Source organism: Poecilia mexicana, unplaced genomic scaffold (genome assembly GCF_051168715.1).
Source record: "Poecilia mexicana isolate PSO_F unplaced genomic scaffold, ASM5116871v1 scaffold_14, whole genome shotgun sequence".
In the NCBI taxonomy this organism is placed as follows: domain Eukaryota; kingdom Metazoa; phylum Chordata; class Actinopteri; order Cyprinodontiformes; family Poeciliidae; genus Poecilia; species Poecilia mexicana.
Genome location: NW_028263383.1, coordinates 8,665,464 through 8,691,919, shown reverse-complemented (window position 1 = coordinate 8,691,919; position 26,456 = coordinate 8,665,464). Strand labels below are relative to the sequence as shown.

General features: G+C 36.1%; 2 protein-coding genes across 3 annotated transcripts; both read left to right on the top strand.

Annotated features, from left to right (window-relative positions):
• Window positions 1–1,076: 1,076 nt before the first annotated feature.
• On the top strand, window positions 1,077–11,575 carry LOC106907006 (solute carrier family 13 member 2-like). 2 transcript variants are annotated; one of them, XM_088012738.1, is made up of 12 exons: window positions 1,077–1,378; window positions 3,007–3,168; window positions 3,838–3,974; window positions 6,172–6,419; window positions 6,485–6,650; window positions 6,726–6,848; window positions 7,869–8,078; window positions 8,574–8,674; window positions 8,917–9,032; window positions 9,903–10,064; window positions 10,145–10,282; window positions 10,386–11,575. In XM_088012738.1, the coding sequence occupies exons 1-12, from the start codon at window positions 1,268–1,270 to the stop codon at window positions 10,515–10,517; spliced, it is 1,806 nt and encodes a 601-aa protein (XP_087868864.1). In that variant the 5' UTR covers window positions 1,077–1,267; the 3' UTR covers window positions 10,518–11,575. The 2 variants fall into 2 exon arrangements, with proteins under 2 accessions (XP_087868864.1, XP_087868863.1); XM_088012737.1 differs by lacking the exon at window positions 1,077–1,378 and having other exon boundaries at window positions 3,045–3,168.
• Window positions 11,576–14,199: 2,624 nt separating this feature from the next.
• LOC106907017 (solute carrier family 13 member 2-like) lies at window positions 14,200–26,456 on the top strand. The gene is made up of 12 exons (XM_014972518.2): window positions 14,200–14,576; window positions 18,305–18,442; window positions 19,651–19,787; window positions 21,302–21,552; window positions 21,635–21,812; window positions 21,901–22,023; window positions 22,957–23,166; window positions 23,642–23,742; window positions 23,825–23,940; window positions 24,860–25,021; window positions 25,102–25,239; window positions 25,353–26,456. The coding sequence occupies exons 1-12, from the start codon at window positions 14,466–14,468 to the stop codon at window positions 25,482–25,484; spliced, it is 1,797 nt and encodes a 598-aa protein (XP_014828004.2). The 5' UTR covers window positions 14,200–14,465; the 3' UTR covers window positions 25,485–26,456.

Sequence of the window (26,456 nt, the reverse complement as noted above, 5' to 3'; positions counted from 1 at the left end):
CCACTAAGAGCTTTAACAATAAATTCTTTTTATAAAACTGGGAGCCAGAAGACTGATCTATACTCCTGCATACCAAGTTACAGGGACATATGCATGTTGTAGCTAAAACATGAATATTTATTTTTCAAATCTCTAAAATAAAAGTAGGAGATAAACTACCGTGTTTAAAAAAAGCCTCACTGATTTTCCTGGTTTTAATATAGTGGTTCAGATTCAGATAGTGGAAATGTGAGTCCATCCTTGCTCTGACTTCATGCAAACAGTCTAATAAGGACTTTAAAAAGTCGTTGTCGTTTTTTATCTTCATGGGCTGGTAAATCTGAACAATTGATTGGAATATTAAAATGTCTAAAAATAGGTTGCAGAGGCAGCATGTGCAATAAAAGCAGGACAGAACCGTTTTGGGTGTTAAGAACTTGGGGCCCGTGCAAAAAGATCAACAAGATATTTTAATTTAGCCGTCGAGTCGTGACGTTCAAGTAAACTGTTCTTTATAATCCCAGAAGTCTTGTCGGCTTGTCTATATTCATCCAGGAATCTGAGTGTTTAGTCTTCTACAGAGGTTACAGCGTCCAAAATATTCATGCAACATCCTCAAAATTAAAGCTGATTATGAGATAATCAATAATCAGGTTAATATTGTCACTAAAAACTGCAGAAAACTGAGAAGAAGGGACCTCAGTGAGGAGCAAAACAGGCAGATAATCTGAAAATATATGAATAATTTTATTTAAAACTGTTGGAATAACACTTTCCTGAGCCACTGAACTGCATCCTGCTGCTTTTTGACAGGAATCAAACTTGGCCTGTTTTCTTCTCCCGTTATTGGCTTGAAGATATGAAATGTGAACTTGTGCAGACGTTAAACTGCGGCCTGTCTGTGGGCTCCACTGTAACTGACCTTTGGTTACCCGTGATGGAGCTGGACTCCTTCACCTGATAAACCTGACTCTATCATTGACTCCCTCTGTCTGCTCCGCCCCCTTCTTGCACAGCTGCCTCCCTCTTTACCAGCGGTTTCATTTCCCTCCCTGTCCAGGATTGTGGACAATTTGTTGTTGAGTTAATGTTTGATGTACTAACTTAGAGAGTAACTTGCATTCATTTCAGTGTTTATTTATTTTTTAATAAGCAGCTTTCTCCACATCTCCACTGTTGGATCTTGGTTGACGTTTTTCCACCTGTCCAGCCTCTTCTTCCTCCTCCTCCTCTTCCTCACACACCACCAGTGTGTCTGGATCTAATTTGTTAGAGTTTTAAGATCATCATGGGTAGCATGTTGGATGTGTTAAAGTGGTTGTGGTACCACAGAAACTACATCATCATCGTCGTCACGCCTCTCGCCTTTCTTCCTCTGCCTCTGGCCGTTCCCACCCCGGTGAGTAAGAATGAGCTTCACTGTTGAAATCAGAGTAATTTTTGTTTTATCTCACTCTGTCTTCCCATTTATCTGACTGTGTTCTGACTCAAAGCGTTGATGTCAGATGTCCAGGTGATGACAACATGTCTAAACTGAGAGGAGAACAAATAGTGGTCAGATGAAAATTAGTCATGTTTGGTCAATCTGTGAGTTTGTCATCCAATCTGATGTTTGTATTCCTCCAAAAATCACACCAAATGGCAGAAAATGTTGTGAATTGCACAGCTAAAATCTTTAAAGACATCATTATTCAGTATTTTGTACCAACTTTACATGCATAGATTGACTCTTCATGTGGATTTTCTTGGTTTTATGTGGAGTGAAAACCTCTGGAAATAAATTACTGAGAAATTATAGACGAAACATAGAAAGTTTAAACAAATGTCTGTGTAGCGTATAAGAGTGATTACTTAAAAATATCAAATAATTAGGTTTTGTGAATATCAAAAGAAGTTTGTTAAATGTTTTGTATCAAAAGAAGACCAAAAAGTATGATTGGTTGGAATTATTTTAAAATAAAAGTTGAATTGGTTAACTGTTAAATTGATCCATACAGTTTGGATCTTTCTTTTCACTTTACCACTATTTGGAAGGACTGAGAACGGTAAACAAAGTTAATTATTATAAAAGCAATATAAAATATTTTAGAGTTTTTGTAATTTACAGTTATATTTAACATTTATAAGTGTCCTAAATACTTTCATTACTGAAATCACAAGAATTTGTTTTTCCTAAGTAGAATATTGAACCATTAAAATATGAACATCAAATTATATACTGTAATTTGTCCAGATGAGTTTGATTATTATTTTATTTTAACTAACAAACAGAAGTAGACAGGAGTATAAAGTAAATACTGGATTGATTAAAATCACAGGGGAACAATCGTGTTTGGTAACACTTTATTTGAAGGGGGGTGAATAAGACTGTCATGACACTGTCATAAACATGACATAACACCTGTCATGAACATGAATAAGCCTTCATGAATATTTATGACTGTTGTCATAAAGCGTCATTCGGTAAATTATGACACTTTTAATACAAAGTTGACATTATTCAAAATGTCTTTGTTATGACAACTTGACATAACCAAGAAATCATTACTGTTTAAACTTCACCTTTAATAACATAAAGTTACCTGATTTTTAAAGTGCAATCAGTAATACTTTTATGACAAATTTATGTCAGTTTATGACGCTTTATGACAACAGTCATAAATATTCATGAAGGCTTATTCATGTTCATGACAGGTGTTATGTCATGTTTATGACAGTGTCATGACAGTCTTATTCACCCCCCTTCACATAAAGTGTTACCCTGTGTTTTCCCCTTTTATGGAAAAATAACATCACATCTTTATATTAACCTAAAATATTTATTTTTGTGAGCATAAATGCTAAATTTCTATGCATAAAAGTAAACCAAAAGCCTTATAATGAACATAATGTTGATTTGATGACCACTGCCATGTTTGAAGCATCAGTTTTATCCAGTATTATAAAAACTAAATCTCCTCTACCGGCTTTGATTTACCTTAAATAAATTAAAATAAGATTGTAAACAATGTGTAGGCATATTTTAAGCTAAGCTGTGTTTATATTTGTTTGTGTTTGCAGGAAGCAAAGTGTGGCTATGTGATCATCCTGATGACTCTGTATTGGTGCACGGAGTGCATCCCTCTGGTTGTGACCGCTCTTCTTCCCGTCATCCTGTTCCCAACGATGGGTATCATGAAGGCCTCAGATGTAAAGTTTACACCTCACTTGTAACAATATCAGTTATAAAACACAGTGATGAAAGGTTGTTCAGTCTGCTGTTTAGTGCCAACAGTAAAGATAAGATTCTGAATTGACTCTTGGAATAAAGGAACTGAGATACACTGTAAAAACTACACAATAAGCTTAAATCAGATGTGTCCAAACATTTTGCAGAGTCACCAAGTTGAAAGTTTTCAGAGGCCACAATTTATTTTTTAGCTATTTCAGCTACAAATGCAAAATTATTTTATTATTAATTACTTTTTATTTTTATCTCGTAAAGAACAAATTAGCATGTATTTAAAACATCAAAAAAAGGCTCTCAAAGTTACACAGTTTCCCAACTGGTTTCAATTTTAGTTTGTTCCCAGCAGCAAAAATCAGGACTGTGTTTGAAAACCTTTACCTGTATTTAATTATTGGGCCAGTTGTGGGGTAAAAGTCACTGGAGAAACATTGGTTTTGTCCCTACAAATGTCTATTTAAGATCTAAATTTGTCATCGAACATTTTGTACCAAAGTCTCCGTCTGCACCAGCACCGTTTAAATCATTCCTAACTTGCAAATGGCTGCTGGGTCTAACTTTGGACCATTTACGTGACCTGCAGCCAGTTTCCTTCAACGTTATGAATAAATATTCTTGGGATTTTTTTTCAGGTCAGTGTTGAGTACTTGAAGGACTCCAGCATGCTGGGTGTGGGAGGCTTCTTGGTGGCCATCGCAGTGGAAAACTGGAACCTCCATAAACGCATCGCTCTCCGGGTTCTTCTCCTGGTCGGTGTGCGTCCAGCCCTGTAAGAGGATAAAACTCGTGAGGTCATTCAGATAGTAATTTGTCTCAGTAATTCAATGCAAAAATATTTATATAAATGAGTAATTTACTACAACATGTCATTGCTTTAATTTGGATGATTATGGCTTAGTTTGCACTAAGACTAATAAAAATAAATTTTAAATATCCAAATGTAATATTAACTACACTACAAAAACACAAAATCTTACCAAGTATTTTTGCTCTAGTTTCTAAAGGAAATATTTAATGTACTTAAAATAAGACAAAACTGATTAATAAGTGACTTTTCATCAAGATATAGGGCTTGTTTAGAGTCAGTACTTTATTAATATTGATGGAAAAAGTATGTGTTCCATTGGCAGATTATTTAACTTATGAGGAAAATGTCTTGTAATAATTTAAATAACCTGCCAGTGGAACTAGTATTAAACCAAATACTGATAAAGATAATGTCATGGTTTGTGTGGGTTTGTTGGTGGACCCAGAGGCAGCTTGTAGGTGAATAATATTTTTTTTAAAAAGGATGAAAAATATAGAAAAAAAACTCCCAGTGAGTACAGGGAGCCAGAGCAGAACAAAAACCACAAGTCCAAGAAAAATGCCATCAGGAAATAAACGGACAACATAACAGAGCAAACGGGTTTAAATACTGTGAGGATGAATGGTGGAACAAAATACCTGGGCTGATGAGATAATGAGTTTCAGGTGAGAGGAGAGAGAGAGAGAACTAGGAAATGAATCTAATTAGGGCTGTTGTAAACGAATATTTTAGTAATCGAGTAATCTATCGATTATTCTTACGATTAATCGAGTAATCGGATAAAAAAAAATTATAAAATGAAATATTGGTAAATCTGGCATAATACCGGTGTTACCATCAGATATCAATATCAGTCCAATTTTTCATATTTGAGCATCCCTAACAGTTGCTTTTTTGTAGTTTAGAAAACTAACCTGTAACAATAATAGCTCACTTTCTAAGTTAACCAGAAGAAAAGTTATAGAAAAATCTGAAATTATATTGAATGTAATAACAAAGAGGCAGGCTCACAAATATGCTTATAAAAAATGTCTACAATCCAGCTTTTAGTTTATGTATTCATCTTCAGTGAGTTTAATAGATTAATTAAACTCACCTTGCCACCTAACCTGTCACGCTTTGGGTTTGAAAATACGGGAAATGCCGCCTGGAGTGGGAGGAGAGGGTGAATGAACGAACATGGGGTGGAGGGGAGGAAATAGACCAGCGGACTGACGAACCGTTAGACCGGGGGACGAACACGGGGGGAAGCAATACGGGATATTTACGACACCTTCACTGGTCACACTCAGAAACTCATCTACCAGCCATGTACGATGCGCTCCGCCACCCGTTTCTTCAGACCGGGATATGAAATTTATTGTGCGGTTCGTCGGTAAAGCTACATTTACACGGTAAGCATCAGCTACTCAGCCGCCCGCCCTGTTCAGGCTATCCGCTCACCTCAGCGCTCTTCCCGCCGTTCGCTTTCAACCAGCAGCCCCGGAGGAGAAATGCTGCCGTACTCCAGGCATTCCCCAGTCATTTTAAGGATGCTTATTGGTTCCCCAAAAACGATAAAAAGTCGGGCATTATCATCAATCAATAAAATCCCCACGGGCCAATCTTGAAGATTGGACTTTGTGCCGCTGAGACTTAGCTTTTGTCAACAACTCAGAGGCGGAAGTGAGAGCTCCGCGCAACGCAAATGAAGTCCCGGCCGGAATAAAACATTCCTAACTAATAAAACATAAATTAACGAAGCTTCGAGGCAGGTAAATTTTCCTCGAGGAATTTTAGTAATCGAGGTACTCGAATCATTCGAGGAATCGTTTCAGCCCTAAATCTAATACTAAAGAATAACTAAGAAACATGATTAAACCAGAGTAACAGGGAATAACTAGAGACGAGAAATAAACATGAGTAGAAACACCAAGAAGGACCGAACTAAAGTAAAACAGAAAGAAAGAGACTTAAACCAACCCAGGACATGACAGGAGTTTACATATTCATTCATTCATCAGTTTCAACTGAATTACTGAAATAAATTAAAACCCAAAGAATCGTTATGTCGATATGCTCCTAAACTATTTCTCTGTTTTAATTAAGTAGAAAATAAAACACCCAAAATATTCAGTAATCTCAAGGTGGGTCGTGTTTCTTTCCTGCACTCTCACAGGCTGATGACGGGATTCATGATTGTGTCGGCCTTCCTGTCCATGTGGATCAGCAACACGGCCACCACAGCCATGATGCTGCCCATCTCTCAGGCTGTGCTGCAGCAGCTGCAGGCGACGGAGACACGGGCAGAAGAACGAGACCTCCAGAACACAGCAGAAGATAACCCCGGGTTTGAGATGGAGAGCAGAAAAATCCAGGAGGGAATCCCAGATGAGAAGAATACAGACACAAGGGAAAATGGCATAGGTGCGTAAAATCTAAGTGGTTTGAAATGATTCTTTAAATATCCTTCTCACTTTGTGGAAATACAGTTCTGCCTCCAGTGACTCCAGAGTCCAGGAGCAAAGTCATTGAGGAAAAGTACAGCCTCCTGACTAAAGGGATGAGCCTGAGTGTGTGCTATTCTGCGAGCATCGGTGGCACTGCTACCCTGACGGGCACCGCCCCCAACCTCATCCTCAAGGGTCAAATAGACAAGTGAGACATCAGCTCAGTTAAATACGTTCAAATCAGCTTGTCCTGCTCTTCTAATGGCTCATTTTTCTTCCAAAGGCTCTTCCCTGGAAATGGAAACGTGATCAACTTTGCCAGCTGGTTTGGCTTTGCTTTTCCCAACATGGTCCTCATGCTGGCAATCTCCTGGCTCTGGCTTCACTTCATGTTTCTTGGCTTCAAGTAAGACAACCAGCGTTTGAAAAATGAAAACTGAACTCAGAAAAAACGCAACAGCAATTGAAAAATATGAGAATAAAAGCAAAAAATCGCCCAGATACGTCACAAACCGGGACTCTGAGTCTGTGGGAGGGATCGATCCTTTAGTGGAGGCTGAATTGGCCTCATTTAATGTCCAGGTGAGTTAATCAGTCAGACTGAGATGCACTGCAGTCAACGAGGATACCCAGATAACATTTACAGTCATTCTTTGCAACTTTCTCTAGACTCTGAACCGGGTATTATTTACCTTAGTTAGTTAGAAGAAACGACATTCATACCCCAGTTAGATCAAATGTTCTGGAAAATCGTCTCCACAGAAGGTAGGCCGCAGTCAGAGGGGGGCAGAGTACCGAGCATTTACACTCAAGTAAGAGCAGCACTACTTCAACATATTCTTTCTGAAGCAAAAGTAAAAAGTAGCCGTCCAAGAAATTATTCAAGTAAGAGTAAAAAGTATTTAGTGAAAAGTCTACTGAAGTACTGAGTAACTGATCAAATTATCAGTCATTTAATATTTAAAAATTACATCATCAGACTAAACAAAAACATAAAGTTAAATGGAAATATTGGTGACCAAAATGACAAAAAATAAAATCAGGCAAAAGAAAGTTTGTCCAAATCAGTTTCTTTCAATGAAAAACTTATGAAACTTTAACAAAAACTGCAGGTGTGTGTCTGTGGCTGGTCAATTTTGGTTATTTTTAGTTTTGTTTTTCATTCAGTGGGTAGAGAATCCAGAAATTTTACTCAAGTAGAAGTAAAAAGCATAGTAAAAATACTCCTGAAAGTAAATAAAAGTTACATAAGTAAATGTAACTAGTTACTACCCAGCTGACTGCAGTCCAGTCTTATTTTCCTCCTAGTGGGTAGATGGCTTCTCATGAACATCTTAAAATCTAATAGCTTGTTTTTAAAATAAAAAATGCTATCAAAATGCTATCTGTGTAGCTCTGATCTTTCTGCTTGTTTTTATTCACCCAGCCTGAAGAAGTCTTTTGGTTGTGGCGTGAAAAGTGACAGAGATAAAGAGGCGTACGCAGTGATGAGAGAGGAGTACAAGAAGCTGGGCGGCATGAAGTTTGCTGAAGGAGCAGTACTCACCATCTTCATTTTGCTTGTGCTCCTGTGGTTCACCAGAGAGCCAGGCTTCATACCTGGCTGGGCCACAGTTCTCTTCAACCAGGAGGATTCGTGAGTCACATGGTTTCCCTTTGTGTTGCATTTTATGATTTTAATTGAATATTTCAGTGTTGATTTCAGTGTTTAAGTGGAATTCTCTGGAGTAGATGCAACAAATATTTTTGAATGGGTGTTTTTCTTGCAGTAGTGAGTAGTTAGTTTGGAGAATCAGGCGATAATCTTAACATGTGCTATCAAATAATAAACTCAGCTCAGGTTGGTTCTGTTTCAAAACCATAACACCACATGCTCTGATGTTGTTGCACATTTTCTCTTGACTTTAAATACCTTTATGCTGAACAGATTTCTTTCTACATATTTCACACATGTCAGATTTTCAAAACATAAAATACCAGCTGGTACAGAAAGGCTACAGTTTCAGGCCTTTAGTTGACCCACTGCTGGGTTCTGGTTATGAGTAAAATGGTAAGATCATCCAAAATCATCCTGAGAAATTATTGAAATAAATATTTTAGATGACACTTCAAAGTTTCATTGCTTCCTTAGGTTTGTGTCAGATGGAACAGTGGCCATCTTTATGTCAATGCTCTTCTTCGTCATCCCATCTCGGCTGCCCTCATGTGGCAGCTATGGTTTCACCGAGGCAGGTGAGATTTTACCTGGACCTTCATCTTTATTTCTCGTAAGTCTAGGCAGTCTTTCTTAAACTTTTTATTAACCGTGACGTGAGTTCAAAATGTGACACTGCAGTTAGCTTACCAAGGGATTATGTTTAAAATTAACGATAGATAAATGACTTATGACTGGGTCTCTAAAAGTTTCTCAGGGTGAGTAGCAGAACTTTTGCTTTTGAACTCCATGTCGACTTGCTCATGGTTTTATGTTACAGGTAAGAGCATTAAGGCACCTCGAACTCTGCTGAGCTGGCAGGTGGTGCATGAGAAGATGCCCTGGAGCATCGTCCTGCTGCTGGGAGGAGGATTCGCTCTGGCTACCGGCAGTGAGGTGAGAAGATTTTAAATTACGGTAATGAAACGTTCTGCTGTTTTACCAAGTTATTGCTGGAACATGTAGATATTTTTGACTGGGTCTGAGCTTCCTCTGGCACAGGTGTGTCAAACTCATTTTCATTTTGGGCCAAATCAAGATCATGAATGCTCTTAAAGGGCCGGTCGTGCCTGAATATATTGATAAAACCCTTGAAGAACCAGCTAAAATATTAATAAATTCTTAAAATTAAATTCTTGACATTAATTAATCATTAATACCTAATCAGGGATTAATGACCATGATTAATGGAGGGACAGTAATCAGATCCTCCATTATTTTGTGTTTGTTTTTGTGATTATCTGAAATAAAAATTAAAGTGTTTGCGGTACTAAATTAGAAATATTTGCGATATTTGCACTTATGTATGACATCAATTAAAGCCGAGGCAGCTGTTTAATACAAGTGAGAAAGTTAGTATCACTTAAACTCAATGTTTTTGCCAAAAATCTGCAATAAACTCCCAATTATGCACTAGTGCAAAAGAGATTATTTGATTTTGCGTGAATTTTCACAAAACTTTCTCAAGAAACTGGAGGAATAAATGGATAAACTGCTTTGATTTGATTGATAAAATAATTTAAACACTGTTATTTTGGCGGTTCTACTTATTTGGCCACATAAAAACACTACGGCGGGCCAGATTTGGCCCCCAGGCCTTGAGTTTGACACATGTGCTCCAGCTTCATCTCCTCATAAAGGGATCTTTAGCTATAATGGAAATTTCTCAAACTGATGTAGATTAATTTGTTTAGAATCAGGTGGTCTTAGCTCAGATTAGCTTTTCCTTCACCTGCTTTATGTTTCGCTTTATGTTTATCTTTGCAGGTTTCAGGTTTGTCTAAATGGCTTGGAGATAGTCTGGCTCCCCTGCAGAAAATCCCTCCGTTTGCCATCTCCATTCTGCTCAGTCTGCTGGTGGCGACATTCACCGAATGCTCCAGCAACACAGCAACCACCACCCTGTTCCTGCCCATTCTTGCTTCTATGGTAAACTGAGGGAAGCATACTGTTTGTTGCCACATATGCTTGTTATTTATTGGTGTTTACATTTGTTTTGTTTCTCTTAGGCCACAGCGATCCAGATACACCCGCTTTACGTGATGCTGCCTTGCACCATTGCTGCCTCTCTTGCTTTCATGCTGCCTGTTGCCACGCCACCCAACGCCATCGCCTTCTCTTTTGGAAACCTCAGAATCTTTGACATGGTGAGACTTAATCACATCAATACACAACCATGTGGTTCATTTAAGAGGAAATGGTGACCCAAGAGTGATAAATTCACTAGAATGTGGTTCTTTGCTTCTTCAGGTGAGAGCTGGATTCATGCTGAACATCATTGGGATCCTCTGCATAAATTTGGGCATCAACACCTGGGGATACGTCATGTTTGACATGGGCACGTTTCCTCAGTGGGCCAATAACACCCACAGTAAACCCTGAGCCACGATAACAGGAGTTCATATATATATATATACATAATGACGTGAGGTCTGGTTAAACCCAAAAATTATACCTAAGTCCAAGACATTACCCGAGTAAAAAAGTATTTGGTAAAAAGTCAGTACTGAGTAACTGCTCAAATTATCAATCATTTAATATTTAAAAATTACATAATCTGACTGACCAAAGTGTAAAGTTAAGTGTAAATTTTGTACTTTAAAGACAAAAATGACAATTAATGTAAGTAAAACAAAATAACAAAATCAGGCAAAAGAAAATGTTTCTGAATCAATTTTCTTTCAATATAAAACTTATAAACTTGAACAAAAACTGCAGGTGTGTGTCTGTCTGGTGAATTTGAAACCCAACTGACCACTTATCTTATGTGGATAAGTTTTGATACTTTAGATACGTCTTTGTTTTATTTTCTGTTATTTATTACTGAAGTCAGTTTGTTTCAGCTGTGGTTGGGGTTAAAGCGCTTTATGAATTAAACTTATGTTGATTAAATAAAATTAATGTGTCAGGATCTTTATTCCCCTAAGATGACTAAAAAAAGAAAGAAAAACAACTTTCTTCAGATTTATACATTTAAAGTTTTAGAAAAGAGAGTAATAATTATTGAGTTATGTTGTGTACATATTATTTTTCTATACACTTTCTATAAGCAAACTTTATTCACTACGGTATTCTCAACATGTTTATATTTTTGCTTAACTGTTAGGTTCATTATTAAATCTGTTTTTATTACTTCCTGATGTAACATACAGAAAAACATGCCTGTAATATACTCTGTTATTTTATAGTAACAATTTTAAAGGACAGATAAAACAATACTTTAGGAAACTACTAACAATGTAAGTTTCATGTGAACTGAATATGACACCAGGGTTAATTCAAATTACATGCTTTCTGTCATTTCTTTTGTTTGTTTTAATATAATTTGTAAAAATGTTTTGTTGTTGTGAATAATGTAATGTTTGGGCTGTAAAAATAGCAGCTATATTGCTGCAACTAAATGTGGATCCAAAATAAACCAACTTCAGTTGTTTATTTTATTTGTTATTTAATCAGTATGTATTTAATAAAAAATAAGAACATTGCAAAGAGTTTCACAAATAAACGTGAAAAATTATTTTGTTACAAAGGAGCAAAGTTTTGTTTTATGTTGGAAGCGACCCCTGCTGGTCATTGGAGGAACTGTAAAATAGTATTTCACATAAAATCACAAACTTCAATATTTATATATTGGGATTTCATGTTTTTATATTTCATGGGATATCATAGACAAACACAAAACAAATTTTGTTGACGAAAAAAATGTTTTAAAAATTATCAATCCTTTAATGGATTAATCAAACCATTTATTGTTATGGTTCAGGATAAGTTAGTGTCTTGTGGATCCAAACAAAATCCCATATTTCTCTTTTTTTGCTAAGATATAAAGAATTTGTTGAAAATGTTTTGTGTTGAATTTTAAACCAAAAAAATAAAAACAGGCTATACCACAAATTTTACAGCTCTGTCTTTTTATTTTTCCCCATTTATTGTTTTTATTAGGTTAATTGTATGTTTTCTTCTGTAAACAAACATCTTACAGTGCATTTGTAGTTTGAAAAAATTGCCTTTTTCCTTTAAACATTGTGTAACTGCATCAGACTTTCCATTTTATTGATCTCTGGGGTAGATAAACAACCAAAAGCAAACACAGAGGTTTCTTCTGCCAGATTTAGTTGCACTATCACTGATCTAGACTTTTAATCTATATATAGAATTAGCCGTAAATATTTCCAGATGCATTTTTCTTAAAATGTTAAATTTTAAAGCTATGGCACCATGGAAAGATGCAGAAAGTGTCGACAGAAAGATGACGCCAGGCGTTCACTGACAGAGGTTTGTTTCTCCTCTGTCAGCACTAAAACTTTACAGTCACAGTGAGTTTACAGTTATATTATATATTTGCAGATATTATGACCCAGAATACCATCCTCCCTGCCCATTAAAAAACCAAAATCATAACGATTTAATGCTCTTAAGTGGCGTACAGCAATTAAATTAGGATTGCATGTGGACTTCGGTTGTCAGTAAAATCTGTCATTAAGTGATAGTTGGACTGCTCCCATTTCTCCAATATCTCAAAGGAACGAAGCTGAGAAAATACAGAACTACTGAATCTCACAAAAACATTTCCACTCTGTCAGAACTGCTGTTGCTCCAACTAACACACCAAATGGCAATCTAATTATCAATTTGTTTATAAATATTCCTGTTTTTATGATAAATATTAATCAGTAAGCAAGTCAGCTGCCTGACTGTCGATGAAAAAGGAGCTGGCTTTAGTCAATCATCAAACCAGTTTTCATTGTACGCGGTATACTGTAGAATATTCACTCATATAAAAAACCTATTTGGTTTTTAAAATGAACATATTATAGTGATGGTGTCATAATAAAACCATATTCTTTCCATTTGATTACTGTTTTCTTGTTTTACTATACTACTACTTCTAGTAAGAATGCAAAATAACTGCATGTTGATAACCAAAAACAAGGTTTGTTTTTATTCCAAGATGGCAAGTCTGACAATTGTTTTTTTTTATACATCTCTGTTTTGGTTTATAGTTGTGGGTTGTACAATCTCTTATCTCACTTATAAAGTGCAGGAATAAGTAATTTATAAAACACACAAAAACTTATGAGGGAAATCTCTTTTTTTATTATTTCACAGCTGTTAAATTTTGCATTCATATTCAGAATCGACTGCACTACATGCACACTAAAACTACAGATCATAAGCATTGGGTTCCTCTAAAGAAATTTATTTGCCTTCAGGAGAATAAAAAGCTCAATCTTTCCCCCTTTTAAACAGTTAAGAGTTTAAAACTGCAGTCCTAATGAAACAAAATACAAATTTGATTCTTAATCTTATGTTCAGTAACAGACAAACTCACCAGTTTTGTTGGAAATAGAAACAACAGAAACTAAAATATTTATACCTTTAAAGGAGCAAGGTACTACCAGTGTGTTACACATTCTGGACATATTTAAAAACTAAATATATAGATAGCATTTTTATGGCATTATGTGAAATTATCGATTTAGACCGTGTTTATTATATTAGTCAGTAAAAGAGTTTAGATTCAAGTCTATTTCCCCCTTAATAATTTTGTTTAATGCTGGGTTTGAAAACACATCCATTAAAGATCAAGAATTTATTTTATTGATAAAAACATTTAACTAGAGAGTTGATATGAAACGAGAGCTTTGGTGTGAAAATTAAAAGCAAGGCAAAAAGAAACTTTAAAACAAAACAACAAAAGTAATGAAGACAATTCATATGATCAATAAATTATAGTAATTGAAACTATTGATTAGGATTTAATTTGCTTTTCCCAGTTGAAACATCTTGGATAACACATTCAGAAGTAAAACTTGGCCTGTTTTTTCACCTCAGTTTGTGAAACCCGAACTCTAGCAGATCTTGTATTTCAGACTGTCAGTGGGCTCCATCTAAACTGTATGCACGCCCTCTGACCTTTGGTTACACATGATGGAGCTGGACTCTTTCACCTGATAAACCTGACCATTGTTTGTCTATCATTGACTCTATCATTGACTCCGCCCCCTTCTTGCACAGCTGCCTCCCTCTTTACCAGAGGCTTCATTTCCCTCCCTGTCCAGGATTGTGGACAATTTTTTGTTGAGTTAATGTTTGATGTACTAACTTAGACATAGAGAGTAACTTGCATTTGCTTTTTCTTTTTTTAACCAAAGCAGATTCCTCCACATCTCCACTGTTGGATCTTTGCTGAAGTTTTCCCACCTGTCCGGCTTCTTCTTCCTCCTCCTCCTCTTCCTCACACAACATCTGTGTCTGGATCAGCTTCGCACCTACCAGGCTTTAGCAGAGTTTTTTAACACTGTGTTTTTTGTTAGTTTTAAGATCATCATGGATAGGATTTTGGATGTGTTAAAGTGGTTGTGGTACCACAGAAACTACATCATCATCGTCGTCACGCCTCTCGCCTTTCTTCCTCTGCCTCTGGCCGTTCACCCAGAAGTGAGTAAGAATGAGCTTCACTGTTGAAATCAGAGTAATTTTTGTTTTATCTCACTCTGTCTTCCCATTTATCTGACTGTGTTCTGACTCAAAGCGTTGATGTCAGACGTCCAGGTAATGACAACATGTCTAAACTGAGAGGAGAACAAGTAGTGGTCAGCTGAAAATTAGTCATGTTTGGTCAATCTGTGAACTTGTCATCCAATCTGATGTTTATATTCCTCCAAAAATCACACCAAATGGCAGAAAATGTTAAAAGAAGTCAAAGCTAAAGCTGTTTGGTACCAACTTTACATACTGAGATTGATTTTTCATGAAATTTCTTGGCAAAACTTTTGCAAATGAATTACAGAGATTATAGGAAGAACATTTTACATGTTCAACAACAAAACATCTCCAGACAATCTGTAAAGTTACTTAATTATCTCAAATAACTGCATTAGGAAACATGATGTTTTCTTCTGCAATCACTTGCTTGATTGATACAAATGAAAAGAAGACCAAAAAAGTATAATTACATTAGATAAATGTAAACCAGCATGATAGATTGAAATTCTTCAAAAGTAAAAAATGTCTGTAATGGTTAACAGTTACATCAATGTAATCCTGGCTGTTTAGGTTTTACAACCCAAAACTTTCTTTTCATTTGATCAGTTTATGGAGGGACTAAGAAAGGAAAACAAAGTTAATTAGTTTCAGAAAATGTTAAATATTTTAGTTTTTATAATTTATTATTGGAGGCCATTTTCATCAACAGTCAACATTACTGAAATCACATGAATGTGGATTGAGCCTATTCTACACATCTGATGCTGTTGTTTGTTCGGATGAGTTTGATTTTTATGTTTTTGTAATAAATCCTTTACAGCCATTTTTGAAAAGTAAATGACAAGGTTTTTATCCATGACCAGATTTCTTATAAAATCCAAAACCTGGCCGACTCTAATGTCTTGTTGTCAAAGCTTCCTTGTCAAAGTTTTTTAATGTTCTTTCTTTTTTGTTTTTGAACTAATAAAGCTTAAAAGTTACAAAATGTTATGAAAAACTGACCAACAAAAAGCTCAAATGGTTCATAAGACTGAGACACTCAAATAGACTCACTACTGTTTATCAAAAATAAATAATGAAGGCAGATGGTGCATTACCTTCTAATATGAAATTTACAATTAATACCCACCGTTCAATATTTTTGGTGTGAATAAATATTTGGAACCTGCATAAAGGATTTTATCAGTGGAACCTTTGTGTCGGATAGTTTAAACTGTGTTTTATATTTTTCTGAGGAACTATAAATACTGTCTTATGAGACAAGAGCACAACAGTTTGTTTTAGGATCAAGGGTTGCTATTATCTGCTTGATTATCTGCTTGTCTAAAGTCTTATTACCTTTTAAAGAGATGCAGAGATAAGACAAAGAACATGAATGCTGTATAACTTTACAGTAACTCAGCATCTGCCTTTGCTTCTGTGTGCCTTTGCTTGAGTAAAATGTGATAAAATGAGCATCAGTTTTTAATATACAGTCAAACGTTTTGTCCCTTCCAGACGGATATTGATCCATACTTTTCTTATTGGTGTATGTAGCTGATCACAGTTTGTTCAGATCTTTTACCCAATATGCTTTCCGAGAAATTACTGCAGATGAGATTAACATCAATGCCATGGTCCTTGAGCCACTTTATTACTTTGCTCTGTGACACAGTGCTTCATTATGGTGGGAACAGAAAGGATCAATGCCATACTAAACCTGGATTATTCTTCTTGGTAGATCATTTGATCCTGTGTTCTTAGACACCAAATCTACTGGATGAGAAGTAATCCTGCATGGATGCTTTACTGTCTACATTTGGGGTGTCCAAAGTGTGGCCCGAGTTCAAGAAAGTTACAAATTTGGGTTTCCTGTAGAAGTATTTGATATAGATCAGTGTCACTTTTTCAAGCTGTTGACCACTTACCCCTTTTATCAACACTCAAAGACAATCTAAGTTGAAATTGCCCCCACAATAACCCATGTTATTGAAATATTAATCTCTTAACTCATTGTCTGTTCCTCTGAATGTGAAGGGTGGCGCTGTTCACATTAAAAACAGGAACACGTCACCTGGGGGCTTTTTGAGTTATTTACAGATTTTGAAAGTATGGATTCTAAACTTTCCAATAATGTTTTATTTAGGGCCATTTGTAATTTAGAAGCATAATAAAAGAAATATCGACTTGCGTTGGCAAAAACAAACATTTTCTTTCAGCCAGTAGATAGTCCAACATAAATAATTTTATTTTAGGGGTTAAGATGCTCACCGCCATATTGCATTCAGCACAGCCGCAGACCGAGATCTGTATCCCTGGGGATACAGGGATATGGTAACGTATCCGGTAACTATGGTAACGCTCAAAAATAAAAGTTCTGCAACTCACCCTAAGAAACTTTTCACTGGTATCTTCTGCCTTTCTTTTTAGTGACCCGATCTTAAGCCATTTATCCATTATTATTTATAAACACAATAAGCTAACTGTAGCGTCGCGCCTAGAGCTAACGTAACGGAAAATAAACGCATGCAGTACCTCGCGGACCATTAGAGGGCGCCCGCAGACCACAGTTTGAGAAAGACTGATATAGGCCGATACTTTTATTTCAAACAGGAAAAAGGTAAAAACAAACACGTAATTAAAGATTTTCTGTCTTTAATTAGGACAAAATGATCACAAGTAAAAGATTGGCTGCAACACAAAGAATTCGCTTTTTGCCTTCTCTTCAAGAAGTGATTTTTACTCAAAAGCAAACTTTGCTTCACCCAAATATGCTTTTAATTAATTTAATAAGCTTGGCTAAATACAGCAAGCATTTTCAAAGAAAGAGTGACTTAAATTCTGATTTTATTCATCAGGATTTATTAAACCGTGTTCTATTTTTATAGGAAAAGCATTTTTAATAAGGCAAATCTGCAGACCACTTTTTAAGTTTTGGATCTAGATTCTAGAATAATTTACACACAATTTTCCAGCAACAAATCTGACTGCTTTATTTGTTTAAGTATTGAATGTTTAGTCTATTGTCGAGTGAGTAAAAATCCATTTGTTTGGCCTTAAGTCATTTTACTTCAATGATTTTGGTCCATGTCACAAAACATTTGGACAAGCCTGCATGGTCTACATGCAATAACAAACATGATGTCTCTCCTTTCCCTTCATTTACAAATGAGTTTAAAGATTTCCATCCCTACAACAGGTATCTACTGTTCATCCTTCAACTTCCTGCAGAATTTAATCCAGTCCTTAAAGCAGAATAGGCTCTTTGTGAGTCTTAGTTTTGCAAATTTGTTCTCCAGAGGTCTTTCACCTCTTGATGCCAAAATTCAGGACTAGTGCAAAGACAACTCTGCAGTCTAATCCTCAGCTGAAAATGGTTTGGAGGATTTCTAGTAAATTTCACTGACTACTTCAGTTTGAATGTTCTTGATTATTGACTGATGACCAAGATGGGAGGAAAAAATGTGCTTCATCCTAATATAAAGATGACTTCAGACCTCTATTTTAAATTTGTATGAACATAAACACAACATTTCTGTGCATAAGCAAAATTTCTTCATAAGCATCAGTTTAATCCTGGAGCTAAAATATAAGAACTTAATCTCCACCAGCTTTCTTTAGTGTATGGAAATGAATAATATTTGGTTGCTATGTAAGCATATTTGTGACTAACCTGTGTTTATATTTGTTTGTGTGTGCAGTATTCACAGGAAGCAAAATGTGGCTATGTGATCATCCTGATGGCTTTGTATTGGTGCACGGAGTGCATGCCTCTGGCTGTGACTGCTCTTCTCCCCGTCGTCCTGTTCCCAATGATGGGCATCATGAAGGCTGGAGATGTAAAGTTCCTATTTATACTTTTATATTTAATTATGTAACATTCTAACCATCAAAAATAATACTTTGTTTTTTTTTTAAAGTAGGTATGTTTCTTGATCTGTTTGTAGAAATATACTTGTACCTGCAGGAGAGTTAATTGAGATTGGGCACTAAAGGGAATTTCTGCCATCTTAAAAGGCCATTTTCAATAATTTTATAACTTTGCATTGAGGTTTGTTTTATTAACATTTATAACACATAAAGGCTATTCACTTCATATTGATGCAAGTGTCGTTTCATGGATGGGTAGACTGAGGTTTCTGGGGTTGCTGGCGTTTCCTGCTCCATTCCATTGGGGTGGGTATGTCGGAGGTTGTAGCTTGTACTTTGGAGGGGGTTTTGCACCTTTTTGGGTGTGGGGTCGCTGATATTTTAGTTGGTCAGGAAGTGACCTTGGGGCTAGGCTTAGTGTTGGTTATCCTTGGGCTGAAGCTGCAGTGATGACGACGCTTGTTTGTAAGGTTGCAGGGTGAATTGATTGTGATCTTGTGTTAGGTTCTCAGCCTGCTGTGGTTGCATGGCTTCTACTCAGATCTATTTTTGGTCTAGTGTGGCGTCATGAAGGTTCATTGTGGGATGCTGTGTGGTGGAGCGGTGAGGAGGATATAGCGTATGTGAGGGTGATAGGTGTTGTATGAAGTGGTAACACCAAGAAGGTTTTGCTTTCTTGGTGATCTCAAGATCTCGAGTTGCACCTGTCTATATTTTGGAGGACCATCCAAAGTATGAAAAATAGTGACTTATAGTCTGGAAAATATGATATTTCAAGTGAAGGATCATAGTGAAAGTTGTAATTCTCCATTAGACAATTCTAAGTGCCACATTAAAGAAAAAAAAACAAAGAAAGTGTGAAACAGCAAAGAATGTCTCAGCTAGCTTAAGATAAGATATATCAGTTTTAAACCTGCTTCAACGAGGGGTTGTTCTGTCTCCTGTTTAGTGCATTTGAGATATGGACTCACATTAAAGCACTAACAATAAAGATAAAAGCTCAATCTGAATTGGCACTTCAGTAACTTTAATATGTTTGGCCCCAAAGATAAGGAGACTGGTAACAAAGGAACTGAGCAAATGTGTAAAAATTACACAAGAAGCTTTGGATGACTGTGCTCAGATTAATTTTAATTTCTTTTAGACATGAATTAATATTCTTGTTTTTTTTTTTTAGGTCAGTATTGAGTATTTGAAAGACTCCAACATGCTGTTTATGGGCGGTCTCTTGGTGGCCATTGCAGTGGAGCACTGGAACCTTCATAAACGCATCGCTCTCCGTGTTCTTCTCCTGGTTGGTGTTCGTCCAGCCCTGTAAGAGCTTAAAGCCTGTGAAGCCACAGATACAATCAGCAGCTGAATCTTGATAAAACAAATCATCATCCAAATGTTTCAGTAATTAAATGCCCAAAGTAGAGTCCTATACCAACAAGAGTTTTTAGTTTTAGTTTAGTTTTTAGTTTAGTTTAGTTTATTTCAGACAAACCTTTCACCGACAGTGTAAACAACACCAAAAAAAAAAACAATAAAAAAACAAAAAACAAAAAAAAAAAAAAACACATCACATCGGTGATTATGAGTCTGAAAAGGAGTATGATGAAGTATAACTTATGTAATCATACCCCGTTTCCAGCTGTAATTTGTCACAGTATTTTCAATATCCAGTATCCTTTCTGACAAAGGAAATAATAAGTGTAATAAAATTTCCTCAGCTAGATGAAAATAGTGCATACACACACATACACATCTGTACACATACATATATACATATTTACATATACAAACATATGTACATATACATACACCCATATACACTCCCATCTGCTTATAGACAAAATACACAGCTATTTACATACCTTTATATATTTACCCACACCTGCGCCGACATGCCACCTACTTGATGACATCATACTTAAAGTTTTAATTTCCAACCAGGATTATCCCCCTTGTTCTTCCTTATAACTTTGAATAATAGCTGTTTTGAGACCTTTCTTAAAATGTCTCATACTTGGACTTTGCTTCAGCTCTTTAGAAAGTTTATTCCAGATCCTCACACCAACACCAGAAATGCACAATGTTTTCATTGTTGTACGAGCCTTCAAAGTTCTGAAGTTAAGGTTTTCTCTATAGTCATATCCCCCCACTCTATCGGAAAATAATTGTTGAATCTTTTCTGGCAATATTTTGTTTCTGACTTTAAACATGATCTGTGCAGTTTGAAACTCTACTAGATCAGTAAATTTCAATAAATAAGAGTCTATAAATAGATTGTGTTCATTTCAAATTAAAGAAATGAACACAATCTGTTCTAAAGAAATAGTTCATTTCTTTAATTTGGTGATTATGATTTCAAGCTAATGAAAACCCGAAATTGAAACTGGAATCAGTCCTTCGAGACCCACAACCTTGCAAGAAGCATCTTATCTGGACGAAAGACAAAAAAGACTGGACTGCTGGTCAGAGGGTCCAAGGCATTGTCTTTGGACAAAAGCACATTTTACATTTCAATGTAGAAGAGTGGAAAGAGACACGATGCAAGTTGCTGAGGTCCAGAGGAAATTTTCCACAGTCAGTGATAATTTGGGGTGTTATGTCATTGCCTAGGTCTGGTCCACTGTGTTTTATCAAGTCCAAAGTCAGAACATTCATCTACCATGACATTGTTTTAGAGCACTTCATTCTTCCCTCAAATGACAAGCTTTATGGAGATGCTGATTTCAATTCCAGCAGGATTTGGCACTGAATATAAATAAACAAATATTCATCTCAAAGTGGGTCGTGTTATGCAGCTCATGTCAATCATAATCGTCTTTCCTGCACTCTCACAGGCTGATGATGGGATTCATGATTGTGTCGGCCTTCCTGTCCATGTGGATCAGCAACACGGCCACAACAGCCATGATGCTGCCCATCTCTCAGGCTGTGCTGCAGCAGCTGCAGGCGACGGAGACACGGGCAGAAGAACGAGACCTCCAGAACACAGCAGAAGATAACCCCGGGTTTGAGATGGAGAGCAGAAAAATCCAGGAGGGAATCCCAGATGAGAAGAATACAGACACAAAGCAGGAGAATGGAATAGGTGAGTAAAATCTCAGTAGTTTGGAAGGACATGTTATAGAAAATAATTATTTAAATAGCCTTTTCACTTTGTGGAAATATAGTTTTGCCTGAAGTGATTCCAGAGTACATAAGGGAGAAGAGCAGGAAAATTACAGAGGAAAAGTACAGCCTCCTGATTAAAGGGATGAGCCTGAGTGTGTGCTATTCTGCGAGCATCGGTGGCACTGCTACCCTGACAGGCACCACTCCCAACCTCATCCTCAAGGGTCAAATAGACAAGTGAGACATCAGCTCAGTCATATGAGTTCAGAGGGTTTAAATTATTGTCCTGCTTCTGCTCTACTAATCACTATTTTCTCTTCCAAAGGCTCTTTCCTGGAAATGGGGATGTGATCAACTTTGCCAGCTGGTTTGGCTTTGCTTTTCCCAACATGGTGCTCATGCTGGCAATCTCCTGGCTCTGGCTTCAGTTCATGTTTCTTGGCTTCAAGTAAGACAATCAGAGATATGAAATATATTGAAGCAGTTTCAAGTATTTTGGTTGTACCTAAATTGTTATTGATGAAACAAAAGCTGAACTCAAGAAAAACCCAAAAGTAATATCAGATACTAAACACTCTGGGACAAGGTCTTGATCTATGAACACAGAAACACAACATTCTTAACATTATGACTGTGATTAGGATGTCCTAATGAGGACTGGGCCATACTGACTTAACTCCAGAAAAGTAAACAGAGAGCTTATTCAAGCCATCTCAGAAACTTTGATCAATCGCAAAATAATTTTAAAAAAGCAGGTACCAAAAACCAACTCTACAGATAATTAATTACCAAACCAGCAGCTTGGGTCACAATGGTTAAAATGTCGATCTATCAAATCATATTTTTCCATGAAAACTGCTTATTTAGTCAATTTAGGTTCAAATTACACATGGCATAGTCACCAGTATGCTTTGACAGCTTACCAGTCATCTGCTACAGTTACTTTTTACTAAAAATTAACTAACTCCAAGATAATGATGCACTTAACAGAAGAGAAATATAACAGCAGCCAAATTACTCAGTTTAATGACAGATACGACGAATGATCATCTGGTACGAAATAAATACACAGTTAACTTTACAGACAACATGAATCTTCAATACACCTTCCTCCCAGAGGTAATGTTTCCACTCGTAACAAAGTGCTAAGCTAGCATTAGTGTGGTAAGCTAACATTAGCATGTCTGCGTTTTGTTTTGATTTGATGTGCTGATATTGAACATTTTTTACTGCTGTTCTAGTTTATCCTGTGTTGAGAACTGTTATGGAAAATGACCACTTTGAACATCTTAAAATCTAATAGCTTGTTTTTAAAATAAAAAATGCTATCAAAATGCTATCTGTGTAGCTCTGATCTTTCTGCTTGTTTTTATTCACCCAGCCTGAAGAAGTCTTTTGGTTGTGGCGTGAAAAGTGACAGAGATAAAGAGGCGTACGCAGTGATGAGAGAGGAGTACAAGAAGCTGGGCGGCATGAAGTTTGCTGAAGGAGCAGTACTCACCATCTTCATTTTGCTTGTGCTCCTGTGGTTCACCAGAGAGCCAGGCTTCATACCTGGCTGGGCCACAGTTCTCTTCAACCAGGAGGATTCGTGAGTCCCTTATTTTATGTTACTTTAGGTTAATATTCCGGGGTTTTTTTCTTAACAGAGTATCAGTTCAGATTGTTGTTTATGTTGGTTCAATCTCTAAACCGTGTGTTAGGTTAAATTTAGTTCAAATCGATTAACTAAAGACGTCCGCTACAGCCTTTCTTTTAGTGACATAGTTTGGCCGCCATCCAGCAGGGGGCGCCCGGTGGTCGTCCATAAGCTGAGCTATTGATAAAAAGTTAAAGATTGAGACAGATCAAAATGGAGTCATGTGTGGAATAGACAACTGTAACAACTGTAAATACCGTTTTCTGAACAGGTGTTATTGTACATAATGAAAAATATGTTATAAATAAATTACAAAATATTTTATATAGCAGTCTTGATGTAGAGACTTTATTAAAGTCTTTATTTCATGTTATAGTTCAAACGTTTTTATTGAGACCTTTTTAAGTAACTTGCGTTGTTTCCTTAGGTTTGTGTCAGATGGAACAGTGGCCATCTTTATGTCGATGCTCTTCTTCATCATCCCATCTCGGCTGCCCTCATGTGGCAGCTATGGTTTCACCGAGGCAGGTGAGATTTTACCCTGACCTTCCTATTTCTTGTCATCCAAATTACTTAAGTGTATATATTAAAATGTTTCTTCATGTTACAGGTAAAAGGATTAAGGCACCTCGAACTCTGCTGAACTGGCAGGTGGTCCATGAGAGGATGCCCTGGAACATCATCCTGCTGCTGGGAGGAGGATTCGCTCTGGCTGCTGGCAGTGAGGTGAACAACCAGAAACATCACATTTTAAAATTCACAACTTCGCTGGTAGTAGTAATCTGTAAGCTGCCACAACTACCATAAATTATTTCATTCTCCTAAACTTTATTTATTTATCTGCTCATTTTTATAGCTATTTCATTTCTTATATGCTTTAAATTTAGTCTGTAGGTTATGTATTAATATTTAAACTACTTTTATTTATTTTACATATTTTTTATATTCACAATTCTAAAATATTTTCTGAATTCTTTCATTTTCTACTTATTGCTTATTTTGTTACTTTTCTAAAGTATTTTTAATTACAATGTAATTATCATATAGGTGTAATATTTATGCACTGTAATTTATTAATGTTATTATTTTATAATTAGAATTTTTTAAATTATTTTTATTGAAAGTTTTTATTTCTTCTTATAAATTTTTTTGCTCATCAATTTTATGCTAAATCACATAATCCAGATTAGTTTTATTTTTGGTAATTTGTATAAACAAAACAAGTAGTTTTACAATACCCGATTCATCTTGGATTATTATTATGATACATCTTAAGTTAAATTATGATTAATAATGTAATCAAATAACTTGGGGGATACATTTATGTTTTTGGAAATATAGATAATGTGTGATAATGCCATTAGCAGAGTTTGACTGGTACTGGAACCAAATGTGCTTCAGTTTTACCAAGTTATTACTGAAATATGTAATGATGGTGTCCACTATTTCTTTGTTTTGCTATAATCTCAAACTGATATAAATGTACTTTTGCTAAAGAACGTGTGATTTAGGTCAGATAATCTTAGGGTAAATGATCATGTTATCTTCCCATATAGATATTTGCTACTAATTCTTTCATAATCTGTGCAGATATTTAACATTTCCTTCACCTGCTTTATGTTTCGCTTTATGTTTATCTTTGCAGGTTTCAGGTTTGTCTAAATGGCTTGGAGATAGTCTGGCTCCCCTGCAGAAAATCCCTCCGTTTGCCATCTCCATTCTGCTCAGTCTGCTGGTGGCGACATTCACCGAATGCTCCAGCAACACAGCAACCACCACCCTGTTCCTGCCCATTCTTGCTTCTATGGTAAACTGAGGGAAGCATACTGTTTGTTGCCACATATGCTTGTTATTTATTGGTGTTTACATTTGTTTTGTTTCTCTTAGGCCACAGCGATCCAGATACACCCGCTTTACGTGATGCTGCCTTGCACCATTGCTGCCTCTCTTGCTTTCATGCTGCCTGTTGCCACGCCACCCAACGCCATCGCCTTCTCTTTTGGAAACCTCAAGGTTATTGACATGGTGAGACTAATTTAAAAATCTAGTTATTACTCACAACCATATGGTTAATTTAAAAAGAAAATGGTGAACCAAGAGTGATAGATTCACTAGAATGTGGTTCTTTGCTTCTTCAGGTGAGAGCTGGATTCATGCTGAACATCATTGGGATCCTCTGCATAAATTTGGGCATCAACACCTGGGGATACGTCATGTTTGACATGGGCACGTTTCCTCAGTGGGCCAATAACACCCACAGTAAACCCTGAGTGGAAGCACTGCCTGTAATGCCTTTTAAAGAATTTCTATATCTGTTAGCACAACATCATGAGGTGGGGTCTAATCAGAGCTATCATAAATTTGATAACTTATTTTATGTATAAGTTTTGATGCATAAGAGACATTTTTCAGGATTTTCCCAAGTCCCATCCACTGACCAGTAAGAAAAGCTTTTAAAAAGATACGACTGTCTTGCAAAATTAAAAAAGTCAGTTTGTCCAAATTTGTAAAACTTAAAGGTTTCTATTCCACCAAAGATGACAAAAAATAGACTTTATTTAAATTAATGCATATCATAGATGTACAAAGCAGACTATTGTATGATTATTTAATTATGATATTGTGTAGATATGTTTATTCAGCAGCTTGATGAAGTATAAAGAAAAAACTTTAATCAGTGCAATTTTTATCTTTAAGTCCTCTTAACCTTGTTTAACTGATAGGTACATTGTTAAACCTGTTTATTACTTCCTGATGTCAAACTCAGAGCAGAAGAAAAACATTGGAGGTTTTTTCCATGTACACATTTTCCGGAAAGTGTCTTCACCTCATTATTAATCTCATTTACAAATGTTGTACATATCTTTCAGTGATTTTTTAAAATCCTGTTACTCTAACAAACATAGTCTTACATAGAAAGTTTAAATAAATGTAAATTAACTTTATGTGTTAATTTAATTTATTGCTGAAAGTTTAATTACAATAGGTTGTAACTTTTGGTTACATTTTTGGTTGTGTTGTGTTTTTTGTTGTACTGTTTTCATCACAAGCACGTTTCCTAACTTGTAAATATCACAGAATAGGACTTTTTGATTGTTTACATACTGTACTGTTTTTTTAAATCAAATTTTTGAAAGATGCACCATTTAGCTACTGAGCAAGTGAAAAAACACGGGCTTGTTCATTTAAACTCAAATTGTCAGGATGAAGTGATTTTGTCCTAATAAAATGATGTTAAAATA